The sequence below is a fragment of the Ictalurus punctatus genome, chromosome 9 (genome assembly GCF_001660625.3).
Source record: "Ictalurus punctatus breed USDA103 chromosome 9, Coco_2.0, whole genome shotgun sequence".
Classification (NCBI taxonomy): domain Eukaryota; kingdom Metazoa; phylum Chordata; class Actinopteri; order Siluriformes; family Ictaluridae; genus Ictalurus; species Ictalurus punctatus.
This window is the reverse complement of record NC_030424.2, coordinates 26,351,773-26,378,519: the sequence shown is the minus strand read 5'-3', so window position 1 is coordinate 26,378,519 and position 26,747 is coordinate 26,351,773. Positions and strand designations below refer to the sequence as shown.

At 38.6% G+C, this 26,747-nt stretch overlaps 1 protein-coding gene and 1 long non-coding RNA gene across 2 annotated transcripts; one reads left to right on the top strand and one right to left on the bottom strand.

Annotated features, from left to right (window-relative positions):
• Positions 1-22,948, bottom strand: LOC108270285 (cytosolic phospholipase A2 zeta). Its single transcript, XM_017476810.3, has 20 exons — positions 22,577-22,948; positions 21,986-22,058; positions 21,192-21,328; positions 20,422-20,550; positions 19,411-19,451; positions 17,246-17,288; positions 16,359-16,410; positions 16,145-16,284; positions 15,590-15,682; positions 14,524-14,558; positions 14,296-14,434; positions 11,669-11,805; positions 11,050-11,272; positions 10,240-10,354; positions 9,966-10,103; positions 9,763-9,870; positions 9,155-9,325; positions 6,628-6,797; positions 5,055-5,241; positions 1-3,789 (listed from the first exon to the last, which is right to left on the bottom strand). Exons 1-20 carry the CDS (start codon positions 22,580-22,582, stop codon positions 3,560-3,562), a joined length of 2,367 nt encoding a protein of 788 aa, XP_017332299.1. The 5' UTR covers positions 22,583-22,948; the 3' UTR covers positions 1-3,559.
• On the top strand, positions 12,839-26,283 carry LOC108270286 (uncharacterized). Its single transcript, XR_006983084.2, has 4 exons — positions 12,839-13,079; positions 14,288-14,393; positions 14,910-15,020; positions 25,929-26,283. It is a non-coding gene; the product is annotated as an uncharacterized LOC108270286 (long non-coding RNA).
• The last annotated feature ends 464 nt before the right edge of the window (positions 26,284-26,747 follow it).

Genomic DNA, 26,747 nt, shown 5'->3' with positions numbered 1-26,747 from the left:
GTTTTCCCTTTACTAGTACACCTGACTCATTCTACAGTACACTCCGTATGGTGCGTGTCTCGCGTATGTAGAATGTAAACCGCAGCTTAAATCTGAAATGATGCACATTCCGACACAAAGTTTAGTCTGAAAAGACATTTATTTATTCATGATGGGTTAATGTAGACCAGTGTTGAGTGTTGAGCCCCACTTATTTAGTTATAAAAAAAAAAGTTTAGTACAAAAAAAAAAAAAAAAAGCAGCTGCATGTAGAATAGTATGTAATATATCACATGTGGAGAATACCAAACTGAGTAGTACAGGTTTCATCAAAATGTTGTTGTTTTGTTTGAGACACAAGGCATTATGTCCATCAGCTATGCGAGTAGATGAAGGATATATAATGACTTATGAAGCTTTACGAGATTAAAAACAGTTGCTATTCATAGATGTTTACAGCATAACATGCATACTGTTTAAAGATATGTTTACAAAAGGCTTTACAAGGCCAATGAAACTGACACAAGGATACAAGGAAAGCAAAAATATATGATGGAGTATGTAGGGAAACCAGCACATCCCAAATTGTTTTAATTCCTCTAATACTGCAACAACTTGCCAACACTAATTTTATTATTTATTGATTAAATAACGACACAAGGGCGCACGGTGGCTTAGTGGTTAGCCGCACACCTCCAGGGTCGGGGGTTCGATTCCCACCGTGGCTGAGGGGGTTTCCTCCGGGTACTCCGGTTTCCTCCCCCAGTCCAAAGACATGCACGGTAGGCTGATTGGCATGTCCAAAGTGTCCGTAGTGTATGAATGGGTGTGTGAGTGTGTATGTGATTGTGCCCTGCGATGGATTGGCACCCTGTCCAGGGTGTACCCCGCCTTGTGCCCGATGCTCCCTGGGATAGGCTGCAGGTTCCCCGTGACCCTGAAAAGGATAAGCGGTATAGAAGATGGATGGATGGATGGATTACAACGCATTATACTGTATATATTTTTATCTTTGTCGTTTTTTATAGTTACATTTTATCTCATGGACCGTCCATGAAACAAGTTAGTTCCTGTTATCACTTGCATTATAGCAGCTATTAACACCTAATAACTACCGTCACCAGCCCCTCGTTTTTCCTCTCTCTATTTCTTGTTAATAAGGCAAAATGATTGCAGCTTTTCATGTCACCAACGAACCCACAAAGGCTGGTGCCTTACTGGAGTACTGCTCTCCGTGGACAAAGGACTCTTACGAAAATTAACATTTGAACTCTCTCCCACAGAATTAGCATCTTCATCCCAGATAGCACATCACACTGAGCAGAAACTGGAAGATCACACCTCACGATTGTTCTTCTACATTGCTCCCTTATCTTTCTCCCCATACCGTTCTCTCACTCGGTGTTGAGATCACCTTGAACTCATTAGATAGTATGTTTAATGTGAATAAGAAGTATACATGTTTAGTATCATTCAAAAGGTCTCAGTGCATCTGGAAAAATGGTCTCATTCCCTCAGCAGCAGTTCAAATCACTATTAAGATCTATAAAACGTAGAAACATATTGCATGCCGTTGAAGGCATACCCTCACAAGGTCCCTCAGACAAATCAACTCCTGTATGTAAATAAGTTACATCCCCCTTCCACAGCCATCGAAGACCCATTCAATCACAAATGCCAACTGACCCCCTGAATAGTGGATCCAATTTCTAATTATAATCACAAACACCACCATTTGGTGGACCTACAGAGTATCTGGGTATTTAGGGAGAGCTGGCAAAAGATTCAGGGAACCTGTAGACAGATCTCCTGCACAGTTGTTGTGTGTAGTTTCATTGCCAGGTTAACATCTCTAATTTACTTGTTTGTGTTTTACGTGATGTTTATATATTACTGATGACTGCTTATTATCTTCTGAATTGGATTAAGAATTATTACTGAAATTACCTGGTTAATACATTGTTACATTTGAATTCATTCCGATCTACCATGAAATTATCGCCTCTAGTAGATTACGTTAAGTCCGTGTTGCCACACATCTGAGACCAGGTTAGTACCGGCTAGTACAGGCTGAAATCCAGGTTTAGGTGGAGTATTGGGGCACACCAACGGAGATTTTAGGCTGAAAGGAATTTCTGTTTAGAACAACATAGTGTTGCTTGACCAATCTAAATAGGGTGAGCCTTAACCTCTGATCGTTGTAATATTATTCTAGTTAAGTGTACATGGTAAACCATGGCATGATTAAACAAAGCTACTATTATAGAGAAGTAAAATTGGTCAACTTGTTCAGATAGTAGTGGTCATGGCCGCTGACTAGAGGTAACGCTATTCTAATTAAGTGGTTAGCACATTCGCCTCACACCTCCTGGGTTGGGGTTCGATTCCTGCCACGGCCTTGTGTGTGGAGTTTGAATGTTCTCGATGCAGGGTAGGCTGATTGGCGTGTGTGCATGTGATTGTAAGGATAATCAAATGTCGAGATAAGTTTAATGATAGAGCTTGGGATTTTAATATCTCTTAGAAGCATTCATAATTGGAGTCTGATAAAGTAAAAAGAGCATCACAATGTTGACAAATTGTTCATTTGAATGTTTATATTTAAAGGAAAGATAAAAGGGAAGACAGTAACAAGTATGAAGCCATCTGCCACGCCGTTGGATACCTTCGTTGGACCAGTGGGTGGTCTTCCCCTACACACACCTAAAGACTTTTCTGTGTTGCAGAACTTGAACTTGAGCTGTACCAAGCACTAGCACTGGACTCAACTTGCATAACAAAACAAACTGCACCATATGAACTATTCCCCACATTGTAAAAAATCCATTCCTGTTATGCACCCACCGTACAGGTCTTTGTCTGAGTTGTTGCTATAACTTAATATATTAAGCAACACCTTCTGACCAATCAGATGTGAGAATTTAACATGGTATAAAGCGGATTTTTAACTCAGCCAGTTTAACATAATTGAAAGGTAAGTAAATACACGATTAAACAAACATGCTTTGAGATTGTTTGCGGAAAGAGTTTGCAGCTTCAGGACTAAAAACCAGGTACAGATACACTTTACTCGCCCCCAGAACATTTCAAGTTAATTTCGATTGAAGATGGATATACGATATAGGCAGAAGTGGATTTAAAAGGGATCTAATTCCTTACAGCAGGAAACTCTGGGGAATGTGGTGTACTTCCTTATCATGCCCTCTCAGTAACAGTTCCAATGTAATTTGATTTAAACAGTTTCAATGTAATTTGATTTAAACAGGATAACACAGAGCGAGTGATATAAAAGATGGACTATACAGTCTTTTTGTAGTGGTTACGTTGTTTTGCACTTTTTTTGTATTTGTATTTAACTACATTTCCAGCTTTACTCCAAACATTTCCTTAACTATGAGAGTTCTAGTTTCCACTACGATTACTTTGTTAAAGCATATATATATATTTTTTAAGGTTACTCTATTACTGCCATCCGTGAATTTCAGAGTTATGAAATGACTAAACACGCTACTGTTAAAAATGTAGCCGATTAACACGAATCGAACAACATGCAAGTGTTTTTACGGCCATAGCTACGCTTTTACTTTTCTTCGTTAGGAGCGTTGTTAGCGAGCCCTTTTCTGTTCAGAGCCCTCTCTAGAGCGCACACGATGCTCTCCTTGTTGTTGGAGACATTATAGCAAGTGAGGTCCACCAATCTCTGGAAGTCCTCCGGCGCGTATGTGAGGTTTGATGTGACGTACGGAGAGGATCTAGAGCTCACATCGACATTTCCGGCGTTCAACTCCTCCTTTCCCTGTCTCTTCACCCCTGCAGAGTAAACACAAACATCTGTTTCAGCTACTATTCCTTTCATTTGGATTAAAATTCCTATCCTATTTTACACTGTATTATCCAAGTTCACTTCAGACTGTCCTCGTATACCGTAGCGATTTGCCAATGATTATGAGTTCTGAATTGATTGATACCAACATGTCATACTTTTTATCCGTTTATAGTTGCATTTAATGTTGTCGAACATCCACGAGACCCGTTAGCTCTGTCAGGAAGTGAGACCTGGGAGGGGTGCAAGTGCAGTTCAGCGATGTTTAATGAGAGCAGAGCAAGCAATCCAAAATGTAAGGCAGGATCAATATAAAAAAAAAAAATCAGGTGTAGGTCAGGTATGAGCACACTAGGCGAAACAAACATGAGAATCAAGAACCAGGCAATAATCCTGACAAGTTCCTGTTATCACTTACATTATAGCAGCTAGAAACAGTTGTTCCATCACCAGCCTCTCTTTTATCATATATTACAGGGAAAATGGAAAGTGCGAAGTCTTTCGTATAGTGGAAAACTGTCTGACTGTTACAAAGCACTGACACTGGAGATAAACATAAACAAACATCTCTTTAGAGAAAGCCTCACCATATGAACGATTATCCAATTTTCATTTTTAAATAACAACAATGTTTAAAAACGAGCTTATTATTCGGCTTATGGAACATCTGCAATGCAAGCTCCTCTGAAGTAGCGTTAATACATTAGAACAAATAATCTTCCTATGCGAACACGTTCATATTCCACTACGGCCGATGGTATGCGTCAGACGCAATTTCGACAGTCTGGTCGGTTTCACGCACATTTGTGACATCCGCATTCATCCCGATGCTGATATTATTGTTATTTGTAATTATTGTGTCCTGTGTAGTTATTTATTCTCTATTGTGCATTCATTACATTGTCTTGCAGTTGTCATTCGATTGATAGCATGCAGTTTATATGTGTATAGACTTCTTTCTGCCCAAGTTTCCATATTTAAAAGTACAAAATGGCTGCATTTGATACTTTTATATAGACAAATTCAGGCTAAGTCAGAATCAGAAGCTAAGGGTTTTTTGTGACTTGGTTTATTCATTCATTTACAAACCGTACACCAGTTCCTACTGGGAAATTCACTTTACAACCCATTACAAACCGCTGAGAACTAAATAACTCTATAAAGCCACAGAGCTTTGTGCCACAGTAAAGCATTTCCCTATTGATTTTCCTTAACAAAAAATAATGTAAGTGAGTGAATAATTTAAGTTTACCAGGTGCTTTATGCTCTTTGAAGGAGATGTTGACCAGCGGGAAGTGGACCACTATGGGAGCATCCGGATTCTCCTCGTCCTCAAATACATACACTTCCCTTGGGGACTCAGACTCATACTTGCTGAAGTCTATGTTTGGGAAAGGCAGCTGGCGGTCAGCACAGTGGCGCTGAGTCTTCTTAAGGATCTGTCACATGTGAGAGTAAACAAACACACGGAAATACGTGTTTAATTCAGTCTCACTTGCTTTTAAATGTTGCCTAACTGAAGGTACAAGAAGTGAAAAGACACAGCATGTTCAATAAAAAAATCGAAACTAAAATCATTCATTTATTCATTCATTCAAGTTTATCCCTGGAACACTGGGTCCAAGGAGGGAATACACCCTCAATAGGATGTTGGTACAGCACAAGGCACCATACACACCTAGGAGCAATTTAGAGGCACCAATGTATTTGTTAATTGGAAGGAAACCAGAGAACCTCAAGAACACAAAGTGAACGTGCACAGAAAGAACACAGAATCAAACCCAGGAGGCTTGAACTGTGAGGCAGCAACTCTAGCCACTGTACCATAAAGTTCTAGCTTTGTTATTGCCTTTCTTTTTCCCTACTCTAAAGCAGAGTTGAGTGTGAGAAGCTGATATATTAATAAAAAAGAATTTAAAAATGGTTACTTTCTGGTCTGTTTCACTTTTCCAGTGCTGTGAAAAATTTGATCTCTGTGCAATATTAATCTATGTGTGATTACTGACTGAATAATTGTAATAAACTCTTGGGCAAGTCTAGCAACCAATGAAACACAGTCACTGATTATTGTCCGAATATTTCATCTACCTCACGTTGCGATATAAATTTTTAAATTATGCATAAGTTGTAAATTTTGTCCACTTATGACCAGTGTCCAGGTATGTGCGACGTTTTTTACTATCACTGTAAACCAGTGAGGTGGCACGGTGGTTTAGTGGTTAGTGGTTAGGTTAGTCATTTGCCTCACACCTCAAGGGTTGGGGGTTCGATTCCTGCCTCTGATTATGTGCACAGAGTTTGCATGTTCTCCCCGTGCTTCAGGGATTTCCTCCGGGTACTCTGGTTTCCTCCCCCAGCCCGAACGCGTGTATTGTAGCCTGATTGGTGTTTCCAAATTTCCTGTAGTGTGAGTGTGTGCACGATTGTGCCCTGCAATGGATTGGCACCCCGTCCAGGGTGTCCCTGGCCTTGTGCCCCGAGTCCCCTGGGATAGTCCCCAGGTTCCCCACGACCCTGTGTAGGATAAGCGGTACAGGAAATCGATGGTTGGATGTAAACCGATGATAAATTGTCCAATAAAACTGATTCTGACATCCTGAGAAATGAGTATAATCCATCATTTAAGAGTGCTTTAAATCTGGTGCATGTAAATAAATATGCAAAGGGTCTAAAATGTTATACTACCCATAAATCTGTGCTCATTCTCTCATTTTAAACTAGTCATGCTCACAGTCATGGGCTACTATTTACAATGTTTTTCTTCTCTGCAACTGAACACGCCAACTATGTCAAATATGCCTCAATATCTGCAATTTTTTTCTCACACTTAGAGGATCCTCATCCCAGGAGTAGCTGAGGCACAGAATGACGTCGGCGCGTCGATATGGCCACAGCACTGGTGGGAAGGCTGCGTTAATGGCAAAACCAGCATCTACCAAGCCAATGGTGTGATCTCTTGGGGTCAGACTGTTCGGAAACGCATCCGGGTGTGTCTCTGCAAACAGAATGAAATTATAATTGCTTGGTCAGAAAAAGTCCTCGTTGATGTATGTCTCATACTTATCAGAGACTGTTATTTGCTTATGATGTCAAGTGCACACACACACATCGTCTATGCATTTGGCAGTGGAACAAAAATGACATTAAGTTGATTGCTAGTCCATCATCGCAAGGGCAAATGTGTACACAACTACAGTGTGATGGCCGCACGCTACTAATTGTGCAGATGATTATTACAGCTTCCTAATACTTTGCACTATACTTTTTTCTTTCATCTTATTGGCTAATTACGAAACCCTAAACCAGTTTAATTCAGATGTCCGCACGTTTGCACATGAATGTACAGAACATTAAGAATTTGTACTTAGCTCAAATTAAAAATACGCAATCATTCAAGATATGATACATGTCAAAATCCTGCTCTCATTAATGTTAAATCATTAGGTATTGTTAAACGTTTCCATAAAGAAGATTACAATTTTATTTAGGTTTTATTTTCACTCGTTGCTGTTTGAGATGGTAAACCCGTGTGACTGACGTGAATTTAAGAAAAAAACCAACTAAACGGATGTCTTGGTGTGTTTTCTGCCAAAATATAAGCCACAAGTTCTAACGCCTAAGAGTGAATTAAGTCAGAAATAAATTACCATTGTTAAATGACTATTTGTACCCCTAAATACAAATGTATGATTATGATTATGATTATTATTATTCAAATATTAGTGCACTAGTAATATTACAAAATAGCAATACAGCTAATCCAGCTGCTGAGGGATGTGATGGTAAATTTGACATCCTTTTCTCTTCTTACTGCCGTAATCCGTCTCTCTCGCTATATTTCTTACCTCTCTTGGAAATTCAAGGAAAAGAAATATTGGATTCTTTGTTATTTTACTGCTAGAGCAAAAAAGATATTTGCTACGGTCTCCCATACACCTCTATAGAACTTTACCCTGCTGTAGTTTACTTAGACCCGGAAATGGATGTATATGCACTGTGTAAAACCAGATAGTCCATTTAAGTTGATAAATCAATTTCTTTAAGCCAAATACACTTAAATATAACAACTTTGAGTTAAATTTCTGTTATATTTAAGTGTATTCAGCTTAAAGAAATTGACTTATCAACTTAAAAATTTTGAGGTAATTAGTTTCCTCCAATTTTCTGAGTTAAATGAACTATCCGGTTTTACTTTGTAGCTGATGTATCATGTAGCATGATTGAAGTGACGTGCAGGTCTTAAAATGTTTTGGAAATGCCTCGAATATGACATTAAGAAGAATTAAATTTGAAGTCTGATACCCGCAGATACTCTGGTAATATTTTCATACCGCTTTCATACAGCTAAAGAACCTAGTCTATAGATTTTAAATAGACATTATTGAGCCATTATTGAGCCTCAGTCTGTCTGACATCATTTCCAATCACGTGAAATCCGTCCAAAATTGGGATGAAATGCCCAAAGAGATTATTTCAGGAGCACAAACTCTGCCCCAAAATGCTGACGACATCAGCAGTCTCGTCCAAAATGAAACAAGTTGGAATGACGATATTTTGACAGTAATAATGTGCTGAACGTTACAATGCTGAGTATCTGCCAAAAAATGAATAGGCAAAATTTGATGTCTTCACTAGTCTTCTATCTTCATTTGAAACCAGTAGAAGTGATACAGTGATGCACAGTAGGAAGGCTAGACTGCCCAGTGCACAGACGTGGTTGGACTAATGCTGTTAAGTCGGGTGTGTTCACAGTGATCACACCACATCATAAATTCAATTTCCTCTGTTGAGAAATGGTTCATGAGCCAATAATCAGCCCAAGAAACAAAGAACATACAGTATTATTATACAAAATGGGACTTTGAAACAAAACAGAGTAGGGCAGAGAAAAAAAGAAAGAAAGAAAAGAAAGACCCATCCATCCATTTTCTATACCGCTTATCCTTCAGGGTCATGGGGAACCTGAAGCCTATCCGGGGAGCATGGGGCACAAGGCGGGGTACACCCTGGACGGGGTGCCAATCACATACACATTCACACACCCGTTCATACACTACAGACACTTTAGACACGCCAATCAGCCTACCATGCATGTCTTTGGACTGGGGGAGGAAACCGGAGTACCCGCACGAAACCCTTGCAGCACAAGGAGACCACGCGAGCTCCGCACACACAGGGCACTGGCAGGAATCAAACCCCCAACCCAGGCAGTGTGAGGCAAACGTGCTAACCACTTAGCCACCGTACACCGGTAAAAGAAAGATGAACTGACAATATCAAAACGGCATCAATGACCACAAGTATCGTTATAGTAAAAATAAATAAAAATAAATCAACAATAAGTGTTCTGACCTTTAGAGGTGTTGAACCTGAAGTTTTCGCTGTACGTGTTGTGCAGGAAGAATCCTCGCAAGAAGTTGAACACATTGTAGATGATGGGACGACCATGCATCAAGTTGCTCAGTGTCGAAGCCTCTGAAGTGAGCCGCAAGGTATCCAGCGTTGACTGATTATCATCTGTCTCTACATGCCAGAACACACATCACTGAGGATTAGTTACTCTTTGAATTCATCACTTGTGCTTAAAAACATGCATCCAATTCGCATTACTTGACTATAACGAGATAAAAAGTCCTAATGTATTGAAGTATGGGGGTCATATTCAAGTTCTGTATAAAAACATTTATTCTGTTGGCTTAAACGAGCTCTGTACTTTTATATACAGTATCTGAAAAAACTATAAATTACTTATACATTATATCTATGGTGAGCTAAAAAACAAAAAACAAAAATACAATGATATACCTATTTCACTGTGCAATATTTTTGGCTGATTTTAGACAGGATTTTGGATAAGGATTACCTTATCTTCCCTTCAACACAACCAATGTTATACAGGAAACTGAACAGGAAGTTGAACAGACTAGGTGAGAGACATGAGCTCATTAATACAGTCTTACCAATGCTGCACACATCCTCCCCCAGCCAGGAAGTCCAGGACGGCATTGCTCCAGTCACATGTTTCCAGAGCTGCATCAGGTTAGCAGAGAAGACGCTGCTCCACATGCCTGTGCACACAGTTTGTAAGATGAGTATTAGTTAGACTGTATGACACACAATGTGGTTAATGAGAATTCATGAGCTGTAGTGATGCAACACTGACCCAAATAGTAGGAGATTCGTGTCTCTGGTACTTTCTTAACCAGATGACCAAGGTAGTACTCGCTCCCAAAATGTTCTGTAGGCACAAAGCCTCCATATTTGGGGAATCCTACCTCAAATGGAGTAAACTCACACCACTCTGTTAAAAAAAAAAAAAAAAAAAGAGAGTAAAAACTACCTGATTAAAGATGTTAGGGCTAAAACTTTACTATACTTCAGAGTTCACATCGCAGCAGGTTGAACTACAAGTCTCAGCTTTAATGTGAAGTCTTTACCAGCCACCATGAAGCCGCCAGCGGCCTTCTTCATGTTGACGGCTGTGTAGATTGGGAGCGGGTTCTGGCCTTCGGAGACTGCCTCCTGCTGGTCAGACAGTGTAGCTGTGTGTTTCTGAAGCAAACATAGTAAATATTAAGTGTTAAACATTTCATTATTCAGATAAGCTAGTATTTCTAAGAAGAACAAGAAGAAGAAACAGATGTGCGTGGAATCAACCTTGGATTGTAGATATATTTCTGATATGGGACTCTAGGCATGAGTGTTGCATTTGACACTACTGTCCAAGATATTTTAATGGACAGACTGAATAACACAGTCTGTCCGAGATAGATGTGTTTTGGCCTGGTTTAGACCTTATTTGTTACCAGTTCGTTAAAGTTAATGGAATTTTTGCAATGCAGTGTCCCACAAGTTTCTTGGACATACTGTATAACAAGCATAGATAATGTTGGCTTTAAGTTCTACACTGCAGATCTTTTTGAGGTCAGTGACTGAACTTTGTGGTTACATGTGTGTATTTGGTATTGGTCTCTATACAAGACCGATTGCATTCTGTAAACTTTTGAAATGATATTTAAAAATGTATAGATAACATTATCTGAGTTCAAAGATCAAGACAGGACTTCCTCTATACTGTCTTAACAAATCATATTCCAGTACAGAGCAAATATAAGCAGAGACTCACAAATCATTCGATTGGATATTTGATGTCTGTTATCTAGACTGGATTAAAACGTAAAAAAAAAAAAAAATCCCAAAAGTAAAATGGATCACAGTTTGATTTCCTTATCAACATTGCACCAGACCTTTCCATAAATGGCGTTTTCTATCATGAGCCCCCACATGTCGATAGGAGAGACAAGGTGACCTTCCTTCCGTTTCTGCCGCAGCTCGGAGTAGTAATACCGCAACAGGCTGGGACCAAACAGACCTTTGGTACTCTTAGAGAGCTCTTTCTTCACTGACACAATTGCCTCATCAAGGTCTTTCTTTGACCAGAGTGGGTCATTGTAGAGGTACGCATTAGCCCTGATGCAGAGAAAGACAGTAGTTTAGTTCCATGTCAGTTTTGAATGTAGGCTCAAGAAACCCCAATGAGAAAACACCAGAAAAAAGACAACCAAATAAAATAACATAAGGCACAAATATGTGAATGTCGGTTCCAGTGTTACCTTGATTGTCTGCATTTTCTTTTGCTGAGTTCTGACAATTTGCTTCATTGTTTTCGTAATAAATATTTTTCATGGCAACATATGTGTAGATAAATTCTCCCAGTGAGAATTGGTCTTCCATTATATGAGAAAGTCTCTCGCATAGATCTCAGGCAAATATACTTGTATGTGTTCATGAGCACTCATATTAAAGAGCAAAGTAAATATAAAATTTGGTGTCTGCGTAAGTGATTATGATATATTTAATACCCACCAGGTGGAACCAGACACAGTAGTGCTGTAGCTAATGGTATCCAACAAGCCAAAACACTGCAGTCCTTTCAGAGAACCGTACATGCCCGTCATGGCCCTCGAGCCACCTCCTGAACACACCAAAGCCACTGTTGGCACCTAAGCATAAACAATCCCACATACACACACCCTCTGTCAGTAAACAGCCTGTACAGAAAAGTATATTTACATCTAAGGTTTTAGATTTTCCATACCGCTTATCCTACACAGGGTCATGTGGAGCGTGAAATCTATCCCAGGGGACTTGGGGAACAAGGCAGGTGATACCCTGGGTGGGGTGTCAAACCACTGCAGGGCAAAATCGTACACACATTCGCACACTACGGACAATTTGGGAATGCCAGTCAGCCGACAGCACATGTTTTTACTGGGGGAGGAAACCAGAGTACTCAGAGGAAACCCCCGAAACACGGGGAGAACATACAAACTCGGCGTACACAGGGCTGAGGCGGGAATCGTACTCCCAACGCTAGAGGTGCGAGGCAAATATGCTAACCACTAAGCCCCCCTTGATTGAGCCAGGTCATTTTATTTCATTTATAGAAGCACACTTTTATTTATAATATGTGTTAGCTGGGAGGTGTAGTGGCTCTACATAGCGTTTCTGCCTCACAGCTCCAGGATTTCATGTTCAATCCTGAGATTGGGATACTGGCTGTTTCACATGTTCTCTGCGTGTCTGCGTAAGTTTACCTCAAGGTCATCTCCCAAAAACATGCCGGCAGGTGGAGTGGCTACGGTTAATTGTCCCTAGGATAGATTGTTGTCCAGGTGTATTTCAGCCTAGGATCCTAGGATTCTGGATCCAACCATACACTGACCAGGATAAAGAGCTTACTGAACATGAATGAATGAATGAATTATAGCTTCATGATGATCAGTGTGAACAAGACCAAATCTTATGCCAGGTGTGTGTGCACAGGTGAGAGGTGAAACCAGAATCTAGGTGAATTGAATAGCAACTTTTTTCTTTCTCTCTTTTTCAGATTATTAAGCAGGTTCAAGGCTCTGCCGCCCTTAACAACACTGTATTGTATAACAACAACAAATTAATTTGTTGACAAATGGATTTTTGTTACATACAAATTAGCGCATATATGTTATAATATTTTAATAAAAATATATTGTATGGAAGGATTTTCAACAGGTTAAGTATTGTTCTGAAATTAATTTGGTGTTTTAAGACTATTTTAAAACCTTTTAATCTATTTTAAATCCTCTCGTGAGATGGAGGGCGGGATATATAAACCCTGTGATTTGTATTTAGCTTGGAGGTTGTTTCGGCTTTTCAGGCTGAAAATGTCAGATTTTTGACGAAGTATGACCAATTTTTTATTTTTTTTTTACTCTGCTCACGGTTTATGACTTTTAAAGTAAGTGAAATTTCTTAACTGCTCATTTGTTGGCATGTTAAAGGTAATTTCTTGCTGCTACGCTGTTTGGTTTTAATGCTAAGCACAGGTGCTAGCAAAGGTTTACAAACAGCTTTTAGGGCGAACATACAGTATGAGCTCACAACAAACCTAAAACTTATTTGCAGAAAAAGTTCAGATAAGACTGAAATTAGGTCTTGAGTGAGAATAATCAGTGACAGTTGTCTTTTCGTAAATCACAAGAGATGACAAACCATCCCTCTGGTATGCTAGTGGGTTCACTATACCAACCGAGATTTTAATTTAGCAATGTTAGCCTATATAATTGATTCGGTAATATTATGATAGCATGCAGAATAATATGTAGTTGTGTATTTGAAGATTTTTCTAAAATGTCTTTTTATATATTTCCTAGCGGAATCATATCATTGAACGGTAGCCGACACTTTTTAAGCGACTCAAAATGATGTAGATTGTTCATGAGTCTTTCTCGAATGAGTCGGTTCCTTGAGTCGGCTCTTTTAGTTGAATGTTGAGAATCGACTCCCATATATGAGCATTTTTGGTAGATGTTGGCAATGCTGTTACAATTCCAGTGTCATTTAATCAGAATGCCTCCAAGGAAACCTATTTTTAACATCTAAGCTCTTCTCTAGAAGTCTGTTTGACTCTCAACTGTGTGTATAAGGCATTAATACAAGCATTACACTGCTGAATGTTAAAAATGTCCTAAGGGTCATCTCTTATTGGCGAGCCGAGGCCAAATGATCTGATTCTAATGTTCACTACTCTGGTGTGAAGAAGAGAACTCTTCCATTAAGAAGAAGAATATAAATATATATATATATATATATATATTACAGAGTATCCTGCAGAAAGAGTGAAATTAGAGACAGAGTAGAGAGGTTATGATCAGACATATTAACCACGATTTAACTTTATACAGATGCTCTGTTTTACATGTTTACTAGGCTGTATATTGCACTCCATGGCTTTAATACCTCGCATAGAAATATGTGATTCTTCTCAAATATCCCAAATAGGAACATTTGTAAGTCCCAGCTTTCAAAAACATGAATATATTCATCACATTTCACCCCACCAGCTCTGCGCTGTTAGTTCGATCTCCATTAACAATATAGTGTAAGATGTTAACTTTTCACTACTTGTACATTAAGTAATGCGTGTTAATCTGTTTGTGTTTAAAGTGTTTTACCTTACTTGGATCCAGGGGGGATTTGAGGTTGAGTATTTTCTGCAGTGCACGAGACACCACTTCTTTCCTTTTCACCAGAAACGCCTTCTCCTTTGCAGGTATGTCAAAATCCAGACGCACCTTCATGTCCTCCTCAGGACTATACAGATATACGTTATAATATGTGACAGTTTATCAGGGTAATAATTAATCTATGAACCAATAACTGTTAATGTAAAAAAAAATTACCTCTCTACTGTGTTCACCTGCAAATTTACAGTGTCCTGTGGAGTAAAACAAATAGATTAAACCTGTAACGAAGTTACTGCTTACAAGAAGATTTGGGGGAATACAAAAAAACAAAACAAATGACATTAAATGATATGTAACACCGCAGCTATAGGATAAGTATTATATTATTTGGGTAGGAAAGCTGCTAGAATATTCAAGGCATTTTATCACGGGTGCTCATGTACTTCTGTCGAAGGTTTATTTATTTATTTAATTTTTCACTTTTACCCAGCATTGTAGTGCTGTACTGTTATAACCGCTTTCCTTCATTTTTTGAGAAAACAAAAGAAACACTTTTATGTTCTTATGTGTCTGAGGATGCAATCCTCTTTCCAAATTTCAAGAAGTGCAGAGCTGTCCTCCACAGACCCCACGACCTGACATGGTGAAACGTTTGGTGTTGTTTTCAGCAGTGACGGAACATGGTCTGAAGTTACAAACAAGCAAGCCTCCAGGTACACATGTCGAAACGAAACGCAGAGCAGACCGGGACCTCATTGCTTTCACATATCACAAACAAATCGAACCACGAAACGGACCAGCCAAACGAGTTCGCTTTTGGGTCCTTTTAGAGGGGGTCGGAGATCACTTGGTTTGTTCACATATACACGCTGAACCGCTCCGAGAGCGTTCGGAGGGCTCAAACGAACTAGGTGTGAAAACACCCGTAGTCTAATAGTGTTGGAGTCTGATGTATCCAATGTAAACAGTGGATCAGGGGCTGTTTACAAGCCAAAAACGCAACAGATCAATATTAACTCATGATGGAAAGGTAGATCCATAATGAATATACTTGTTGCTGATTGGCTACAGCATGCGTCAGTCTGAGAAATGGCGAGTTTAAATGAATCCAGTATTCTTTTATTTCTGATGAATTTTTTTTTAAATCAAGGGCATTCATGTGATATTATTTCAGATATGCTGTCACCTTTACTCCTCATTATAATAAGTAAATTCCTTTTAAACCATTTTGCGAAGTGAACGTGATAACAGACTCTGTTGCTAGGTTACTGTTAGTTGTCACCTTTACTGCAGGAAGAGAGAAGGTGAACGCCGATGTGGATGCAGCGGACAACGGCGATGCAGGGGACGAAGCTGGACTTGCTTCCTTCCCATCCTAATCCGAAAAGAAAAAAAAATGACACATTTATAAACAGGCATATAATAAAAGTAAAAGAAACAAATAATCATCTAGAACTAACCATGTGATTGTATCACAAAGACTGAAATCAATTCAATTTTTATGCCTGTAGCACTTTTTAACAGTAGTTTTTGTCACAAAACAGCTAGAAAGAAATCCAGATGCAGGTTCGGATCTCTATTTAGGAAGCCAGAGGCGACAGTGGCAAGGGACACTCCCTGAGACGAAATGAGGACGAAACCTTCACTGAAACCAGACTCGAAAGTGACACCAAACATAAATATATAAACCATTCAAGTCTAGAAGAACAGTAGAAGTAGTAAATAACTCGCATTATAGCATTCAGAACCCTCTCGTGCTTTCCTTTACACTGAAAAGAAATTCATTATGTAGTATAATATAGGAGCACATCTAAGGATTTAAAAAAAAAAAAAGTACCGCCTGAAGTTCAATCTTGGTCTCCAGGTCTTTGTTGATGTAGTAGCGAAGAGTCTGCATGAGGCTGTTTTCCTTGGAAGGCGAGATGACTTGATCTTCAACATACGCCCCTCGTAACGTTAACAGCATGTTCTGTCGCACTGAATTACACACAGACACACGTTGTAGAGGTCGATCGCACACACCGCTGGACACACAGCTTTAATCTTCTTACCATCAGGCGGCAGTCTATCGATCGTCACCTCCACGACGGACAGCGGCGCCGCCTAAAATCACAGTTCGAAAAGTCTGACGTGTCCCAATTTTAGAAATGGTTTCCTCTGAACGCACTACATTCACATAAATAAAGGAAACTTGGCAGCACTCGTTGTATACACCGATCGTGTAGTACTATAATATGAGATCTATGAATTCAACGCCATAACGCGTCACTCGGGATTATTTAATAATTGGAATGCAGTGATGTTTCATCAGTCATCTAGATTGATTATCTAGATTGGTTTTTCTATCTGATATATGGTCCAACCAAAATCATGCAGGAGCAAGTTATCGAAGGATCTCTGTTGTATGTAATGTATGACATGAATCTGCATGACTGTAGGTTTAAAAGAAACACACACACACACACACACACCGGCCAGCTTTCGACCATCATACAACAGGTACCAACCAGTGAGAGTTAAGACTGACAGGTGCTTCTTAGATCTTTACATGCTGCATCACAGGGCAGCTTAGCATACTCGGAGGTAACTGCGATGCACTCTCGACTGCATGCATGCGCTCACAGACGCCCCGTGATTGGCTACAGTTTCAGCTGTCTACATCCCATGTTTAAATGAGACTGTTTTACATTTAGGTGCTATGTTTCTAGACAAAAAATGAAGCGCTTTGTTGTGCGAGCAGATGATAAGCGGCACTCTATCCTCTATGTTTCATTTATGTGATTATACGTTGGCGTGCTTTTTTTTTTTTTTTTTCATTTTTATAACAATCAAGCATATTGTCATGCTGGTAGTGCACGTGGAACCTGTGGAATTTGGGGTAATACTTATTGCACAATGGATGTGCACCTGTGCATGGCTCAATTGAAATAGCTCTTACCACAAGAACTCCGTTGGAGAGATATCCTCGGGATGCGTCAGGGCTGTAATACAAGAATAGAAAAGTCTGTTTAGTCACTGGGATGGCGCTGTGTTACAGAGGGAAGCATTCACATCTGACCGCTCCAGAGTCTCCAGTTTAATCCTGAGCTTGTGTTACTGTCTCTGTGGAGTTTCTGCACATACGTGTCTCTGAGGGTTTCCTCCAACCTCCCAAAAACTTACCAGTAGGTAGATTGAATATGTTAAATTCCCAATAGGTGTGAACGTGAAATTCCTGTGTCACACACAGTGTTCTGGGCATAGGCTTTGTGTCCACCGATATCCGAACCTGAACGAGTCACTGCAGAGCTTCCAGCACTGCCCTATAGCAAGGTGGAAAAGTCATGGAATATTGTGGAAAAGATCATTTTCTCCGTAATTTAATTCAATAAGTGGAACTTTCATATAGTCTTGATTCTCGATGATTACGGCTCATGGAAAGAGCAAAAATCCACTATCTCAAGATCACAGCTCTGAGTCTTCTCCTATAACGCCTGATGAGGTTGGAGAATACATGGCGAGGGATCTGAGAGCGTTCCTCCATACAGAATCTCTCCAGATCCTTCACATTTCGAGGTCCACGCTGGTGGACTCTCCTCTTCAGTTCACCACACAGGTTTTCTAAGGGGTTCAGGTCAGGGGACTGGGAAGGCCATGGCAGGACCTTGATTTTGTGGTCAGTAAACCATTTTTGTGTTGATTTTGATGTTTTGGATCATTGTCCTGCTGGGAGATCCAACCACGGCCCATTTTCAGCTTTCTGTCAGAGGCAGTCAGGTTTTCATTTAATATCTGTTGATATTTGATAGAGTCCATGATGCCATGTATCCTAACAAAATGTCCAGGTCCTCTGGCAGAAAAACAGCCCCAAAACATTAAAGATCCACCTCCATATTTAACCGTGGACATGAGGTACTTTTCCATATGGCTACCTCTCTGTGTGCACCAAAACCACCTCTGGTGTTTATTACCAAAAAGCTCTATTTTGGTTCTAGTAGTTTCTGGCAAACTGAAGACGCTTGATTTTGTTTTCGGATGAGAGTAGAGGCTTTTTTCTTGAAACCCTTCCAAACCACTTGTGTTTTCTATGGGTTTAAAGTCAGGGGACTGGGATGGCCATGTCAGGGCCTTGATTTTGTGGTCAGTAAACCATTTTTGTATTGATTTTGATGTATGTTTTGGATCATTGTATAATATTTAAGTATAATATGTCTCTTATTTAATTGGATTCTCTTTGTCTACTTTTGGGACTTGAAAAAAAAAAAAAATATTGCATGAATCACATTCATACAATTAAATGTCCCTTGGTTTTTATTATTTCACTTGGCAATGAAAGACCTTTTCATGCAGTCAATATAATTAAGGGAAAATGTATAATTAAGTGAAATAAATTTCCTGTAATTATGTGAAATGAATATGTGGAATTCAGCCTCAGTCCTGTCTTCTGACCTCAAGACAGGACACTTAATTATATTCCACCTGGCAATTAACATTCTCCGAATGTGTTTTATGCAGTTATTGTGAGTGAAATATTTCTAATTAAGTCAAATACAATAAAGTACCTCGGCAGCTACAGGACATAACGTTTTATGAATTTCATTTTCTTGCCGATGAAAGTCTTCCTATTGTGCTTAATACAACATGATTATAGTTCATGTGTATAATTGCGCGGTATTCAGTCTCAGGCCTGCTCTCTGACTTTTACCAATAGGTATGACATTTATGAATTTATTGATCTCTGTACCCTCTAACATAAAAAAAAAAAAGACAATCAGGCGTATTATTGAATGCATTAGTCTCTCTTCATAACAGAACAGTTTAGTGATCGTATCTGCGCCGACACCACTAAGCTAATTAACATGAGATTTGTAAGGTTGAAATATAAATCAAGCTTAATTCTTCTCATCGAAGAAATTAGGTATTAAATATTATCTCGGATAATATGAAACGGTACATTTTGTGTTTAGAGTTTTAAACATTGTGTGAATTACGTAGATTTACAATCCGAGTAACAAAGGAGTCGAGTGTTTATTTACATCTTACCTTTAGTTTCCTTTTACCATTCATTTGATTCATAATTCTAAATCAACTGACAGCACTTTGACGGATTCGTCTGTCACTTACCACTCTCTGACCTCGAAATCTACCCACAGCTCATCCTTTGTCTGCAAACACAAGCAGAACAGCAGTCTGTAAACATCTGATCACTACAGAACATTGATACTAGACGAAATGGATCATATTTAACGTGGGGGCGTGTCACTACTTTTATGGTTTGGCGTGATCAAAATATTAAAACCGTTTAAACATTAAAATATAATATTAACACCCTTAGTTTTGATTAGTTTTGATTATAAAGTCCCTTTATGCCTTTATAAGTTCATTGTAACACTGCAGTTTTGGCAGCATTGTCAGTAGATAAGAATTATTATTTCATGCAACATGTACATTTGCAAAAAAAACACAAAAAAAAAACACAAGCATTAGGAGAACGCTAAAACATTCATCACATAACACACATTCGGAGCACTTTCTCTTTTTAGAGACTTCACTTGACAATGACAGGTTGTTCATTCCAACTTTATACCACATTGCTGCTGAATTCTCAATTGTGATTGGTCAGAAGGTGTTGATTCATTTTCTCCGACAGTAGTTCTGGCCGCAATGCAAATCATAGGTTTATATTAAATGCACTCGTTCTAATATGTTATCGTTTCTATAATAAAAACTTAAACGGTTATGTACCGTTTTTGAAAGGAGTCTCCAGTGTCAGGGCTTTGTAAACCTTTCCCTTAAGTCCCTTAAGTTAAGTTACTGTAAATCTTAACGAAAGAGGGCTTAGTTTCTCAAAAATGTGACACGCCGCGTTTATCTTTTTACTTGACTCGAAGAGAAAGAAACATAAAGACTGGTGAGGGAACGACTGTTTACATCTGCCTCATTACATGTAAGTGATAGCAGGCTTGTTTCATGGACATTAAAGGTAACTTTAAATGGTTAAAAAGCCTGTGAGGGAAAAGCAAAAGAAAATAATCAATGGCAGGATCACACCACTCCATCATTGATTATTTTTCTATATCAGCACGCCTGTTGTATTTTATGATAGTACATACAGTAGAGTCTAGATGTACTGACCTTTTCATCAGTGATGAAGACCTTAGTCTTCTTCTTGCCCACTGTGAGGGTGCTGATGTCGAAGAAGAGCCTAGTGCAGAGGTCGTCTCGCCTAAGATCTTCATCATATACGTTTAGCTCCAGAATATTCTAGAGTACGAGACAGCAGCAAAAGTATTATGAGTTCATTGTTAAGGAATGATGTTAAAGTCTGTTTTTTTTAAAAAAAAATTAATTCATTTATTTTATTTGAAATAAATGCAGTTAGAACTATAACAGTATACTATATATGATGTAGTCCAAGATACTTTTGAGAAACAGTGTTGTCTGTACATAATCAAGTGCAGGATTCCATACAACAAATCACAAAAATAAGCCATTTCTAGTTAAAGGAAATAAGGAAGTGTGTATTCTAATAATACAGCGTCACTAAAAAGAAAGGAAGTAAGCGTACAACTTTGCGTACAACTTCGAGGACTTGGAAAGCATCTAATTTCGTTGATGAAGGACTCAATCAACACAATTACCAAATTATCCAATAAAGACAATTTAGCAAAGCAACTATTAAACTCTGCTTGGAGTTTGGAAAACCCTGGCATTGGGGTTGATGTGTGTGTGTGTGTGTATCCTAGAGAAGATGATAAATTAATCCAGCACACTTGATCCAGATAATCATGAGTACCATATATATGAAAATTGGTGTTAGTTTTATTAGATGAGGTTTGTGACTAAAATAAACGATGGGAAACCTCTCACTGTCTAGCACAAGCTGTCAGGGCATAGGGTCTCACCTTGACGTGGCTGTTCACACGGAAGTGGAAGGTCTCGTTCCATTCAGGTTTGTTGCAGTTAGGAATGCTCTTAGTGCGCAGAGTATTGACCGAGGCCGTGGGCATACACAAGGTTACGTAGAGGTCAGACTGAGAAACTGCAGTGAGTAGAAAAACAACATATGTACAGGTACATTGTTTGTATAGCAATCTTTATAAAGCGCCTTAGACCAGCAAAACCTGATGCTAGGTCCGCTAGTCACATGATCTCCTAGAAAACTGAAATGATGAGGATGATGTCGTGCTCGTCAAGTTCAGAGTTAAATCTTTTGATATACTTGTGCATTTCTCCAAACCCTGTAAAGTTTACTTTTGACAGAAATGGAGGGCTCGATGGTAGTACTATGTGATCGTGAGGCTACTACAACAGAAATCCTCGTCAAACATTCCTGGGTTAGAATGCCTGAAAGCTAGTGAATAGAGGTGCCTTCTTATTGTGATTGGTTGGATGTCGGTTTGCTTGCAGAGCCCAGAGTTATTTCCCTCAGCAGATATTCTTTAAAGCTGCTGGCATCTCCACAAGACTCAACAAGGAAATGATCAACTCCACATTTAGGCAAACTGCCAAAGCATGTTAGATAAGTATCTACAGTTTTTTTTTTTTTTTCATTAACAGTGTTATGAAAAGCCCTCTTATGCTGCCTTATGATAGATTTTCAAACTTCACTGATTGATAACCATTGTATTCCATTTAAGGTGAAGCTTAAATAAACAGATTTAAACTGTGCATGTTGTGCACTGAAAAAGACTTGTACAGTAGTCGTGTGATTGGCTGAACTTCGCTCGCAGTACGGTGACCGAGAGGTCCCAACATGGTGCCACTTCCCTCTGTGGGGGAAAAAAAAGTGAAAACACAGAGAAATTAAATGTGAGATACACTAAACATGTCTATAAAACATATTTAACATGTCTCTCAGTCTGTCTGTGGCTGTAAGAGACACACAGACAAGAAGGATAGATTATATAGACTAGATGTATATCTGTCTATGGCTGCTGAAGCCATATAGAGATAAAACAAGATGGATTAGATCTATCTATCTATCTATCTATCTATAGACTGCTGAAGCTATTTAGAGGAAGACAGGAAGGATAGGATTAGATAGATAGATAGATAGATAGATAGATAGATGGATAGATATCTAGTCTCATGCATACATGAGACCCCAGACTTGATCCATATGCAATAATGGTAATTTAGCATCAGGTTTGAACCTTTAAATGTAATTAGGCTAGATATTAAGGCATCTTCATGTTTGTACAACAGTAGGTATATACTTATAGTATTTTACATCATACCACAACATTCTCATTACTCACTAAGACTAAATAGAAACAGAAACTAGTACCTTCATTGGCAACAGTGAACTATTCCTTGGTCAAGGAGAAGTAGCCTGTGTAGCTGATAAGGACCAAAGACCCTGGAAAAATATGACTCTGGAGATGTTCGAGATCTATTATATATACTGTATATAACCTCTCTTGAGGCCATGATGCTCTGAACGACACGTCAGGGCAGGTAGGGATTAGGAAACACCCATTTCTGTACTCTCTGTAAGACTCTCAGTACTGTCTGTAATATGATATTTTGACATAAAACATTTCAAAAAAGAGTGTTAAAAAAATTTGGTCATTTTGTCTCCTCGTCCTTGAAGACCCATTGTGTGGAATTTTTTTTTGTTGTGCCTTTTCAAGCTTTACTCGAACAACGCACATTGTTTAAAATGCACACTAATTTTCATGCACTGTCACTGGGCAGCAAAAAAAAACAACAAAACAAAACAAAATAAAACGAATGCATTAGAAATCAAACACGCAAAAAAATAAAAATAAAAACATAACACATGCATGATATAATGCTGACAACTTATTTATGTCTCATTTATGTTTGTCTTTTTTTTTTCTCAGTGGTTTTCAAATCTCTTAAAACAGCAGGATACAGCTGTAAAATTGACCAGATTTCCTTTTGCTTACTTTTTTTTTATTTGTGTTGTTGTTTTTTGTTTTGTTTAGCTTTTTAAGGAAATACAGCTCAGTTTCCAAACAAACAAGAGAAATTCTTATTCTGAGGGACTTTAATATTCATATTGTCCCAAATAACTCTGTAGAACCAGGGACTTTCTGTCATTACTCTAAAGTACTCATACAGTATATTACAAAAACCTTTTGGCTATGTTTTGCATGCGCTGATGTTAAAAGGCAGGGCTAAGAGTCAATACCACTTAATTATACACATTTGATTATATTTCACTTAATTATATTTATAATTAGTATACTTATAATTAGACAATTATAACTTATTATAATATATATAATATATAATAATGACTGCATTTAAAACATTTAGAGATCTTTTCCAAGTAAAATATAATTAATACTGGATGTCCTAGTGTATGGGGTCAGAGGTGAGTCTAAACTCTTCATAATCTACATTTAATCCACTAAAGAGAAATCTTTCTATAACAGTAAATATTTGATTCCATAATTACACAGTCACCACATTAACCACGACTGGGATATTTCATTGCCAAGTGCTTGAAATGTGGTTCAAATGTGGACCAAAGATCACAAATAGTGTTGATTCTGCTTCCTATTTCACCAAGAATTTAGTGAGCATGTGGAAGCACAGACTTCTCTTCATGCTTGTATAATGTCTTGCAATGGCACACTAATTTTCTCAAGTCTAGACATCGAAATGACTAAAGGAGATCATTTTTGTCCTTTGTCCTTCGGCGTTTCAGCGCTGAAATGCCTTGATGGTCTCACACCGAAGACGTTATAGTTAGAGGAGCCTTTTTGATCAACAATTTGTAGCACTTAATAGACCTGACTTTGTCTTTCACTCAATCACTTATTCACCCTGAAATGAAACAGAAATTACGAGTCGAAATTTAATGCAATTATGAGCTTGGGTGTAAGCGATACGCTGGGTTCAAACGGGCTCGGCTCTTTTAGTTTTGTACTGGAAATTTGCCTTTCAGAGCTATCTATAAGTCATACAAGCTTACTGCCGATAATGAGGGTGGGTGATATGACACAAATGTATTTGGAATCATTTGTACTATACACAGTGTTTCTTTAACCATCTAGAATTTTCCAGTCCAGGTGAGCCTGTACCCAATCGCACTGTGAACCAGAACCACGTGGTCTTCTGTTGTTGTAGCCCACTTGAAATGAAGTTTGTCTCATCGTGCATTCTGAGATGCTCTTCCGCTCACCCCGGTTGTACAGAGTGGGGATTTGAGTTACCATAGCATCCTTTCAGCTCGAACTAATCTGGCAATTCTCCTCTGACCCTCTCTTAACAACCAGGTGTTTCAGCCTGCAGGACTGCTGCACATCTTGATTTGAAATGGTTTTTCACATTGTTTGATCGATTGTTTTGTTTTTTTTTCTTCATCATTTGGGCATGCGATGGATTGGCACCCTGTCCAGGGTGTACCCCACCTTGCGCCCGATGCTCCCTGGGATAGGCTCCATTTTCCCCCATGACCCTGAGAAGGATAAGCGGTATAGAATATAGATGGATCATTTGGGCACACATGAGTTGTCAGATATGAAGCTCAAATAAACACCTCATTCATTAAAGACTGCAATCTTTAGTAACTGCATGGTCAGGGCTACTAATTCATTTATAGTTTGGGAAAGAGAACCAAATAAAATATCACAGGCGGGTACAAACAAAAAATAGTGTCTTATATTATGTCAGTCTCGACAGAACATTTTCCAGATTCACCTAGTAAACACACAGGGATGTGTCCTAGTCCATCACTCTGCTTTGAAACTGTAGTTGGGTTTTAAAATTTCTTCACATAAAAAAAACTAATTTTTATTTTTATTTTTTAAAATTCTTTTTAAATGACCTCAGGTTGAAGAAAGGCACTATATAAATTAGACTTTGCTCTTCTATGCTATATTTCTGTAAATAATGAGCTCCATTTCACATGAGTAAACACTTAAGATTTATAATAAAGGAAAATAAAGAAAAACAACACAACAGATTATAGATTCAAGTATTATTATTATTATTATTATTATTATTATTATTATTATTATTATTATTGTTATTATTATTGTTATTATTTTAAACCCAACATATAAATTGGTTTGTTGTCTGCCACTAACCACTCTAACAGTTCAGCTCATGATGCTTATTAACTAGCAATTACCCAATTAAATGAATTTAGCAAGAAAAACCACTGAAGATCCTTGGCATTCGGAAAGCCCTGGGTTTGAGATTTTAATCTGCACATAGAGAAAACGATGAAATAGTTCACTCGATCTAGCTTAACGGGATTCTACAGTCCAGGAGCAGAGTTGACCATTGACCTCAAGGTTTAAAGGTCAGTGATGGCCAAAATTGTGCTCGGTGAGATTAGTCAGGTCCATGATAAAATATATAACCAGGAGCATCATTAAGTAGGAAAAACCTTAAGCAGTCCTACTAAAAGTTGTTTAGAAGACACAGATTGGGAACACGCAGTGCGGATGTTAATATAGTCTGTACCATTTGCTTAAAAATGGCCACCAGCATCTGGTACTCACCAACCAATGTGTTATTTGAATCCCAGGGTGCTCGAAACTGTATGGACTTATTATGTCGTACTTGTAGTGAATGGACAGATGCTAGGATGTAGGTTTTATCTGGTGGGCACTGCTCAGGAGAAGGTTCTTAAAATGGTATTTTTTTGTTTTCTGAAGGAACGGCCCAGTAGACAGGAGCAACTAGGCAAGCTGGGCGAAGGTCGGCTCTGGGAACTGCGGTGAAGAATGAGCTTATATTGATGAAATCTAAAGAAGACATCTATCTACCTTGGAGCTGGTTCTTGGTTTGTAGTTAAGTGTAAAATGAAAGCAAGTGAAGATAAATGCTCATCTGCAGTTTATTAAAAAGCCAGGTTTATGGCTAATAATTCCCTGCTCCCCAGATTTCAATTTCTTTCAGCAGGTGTTAGCGTGATTGGAAAATAAGCATATAAATGTCGATGAGTGTGCCAGTCGTACATGTAGATTTTCAAATACATCCACTACGCAGCAAATACTACAGTGTGGGATCTGGACGATGGAGTATAGGGGCAGTGGCGAAATGCTTCAGAAGTATACAGTAGTATTTTCAGACTCCTCAGCATGACGGAAGTACTCAAGTAAAGTTTGTAAATGTAGTGGTTTCCTAAATGTAACCTGCTTGTATTAGATGTAGCATACATGTCTGTGAGTCTGCAAAACACCAGTCTCATGTGTTGAGTATTATAGGAGTGGACTAAATGCAAAGGTACTAATAATTGTTTCACATTCGACTTTGTTAAACATATATAAACTTTTTTTTAATTCCTTAGAATAAATGCCAGTGTGAGATTGAGCTAATTAACCACAAAGACCTTTTGCATATAATTTAAAGATGATTGCAAGCCTGGAAGACGTTTGGGGTATTTATGGGTTAGTTCATTAATACAGTATCACCTGATACTCGTAGTGCCTATTAGTGGTCACATATTTCACATAATTACTGTATATCATACC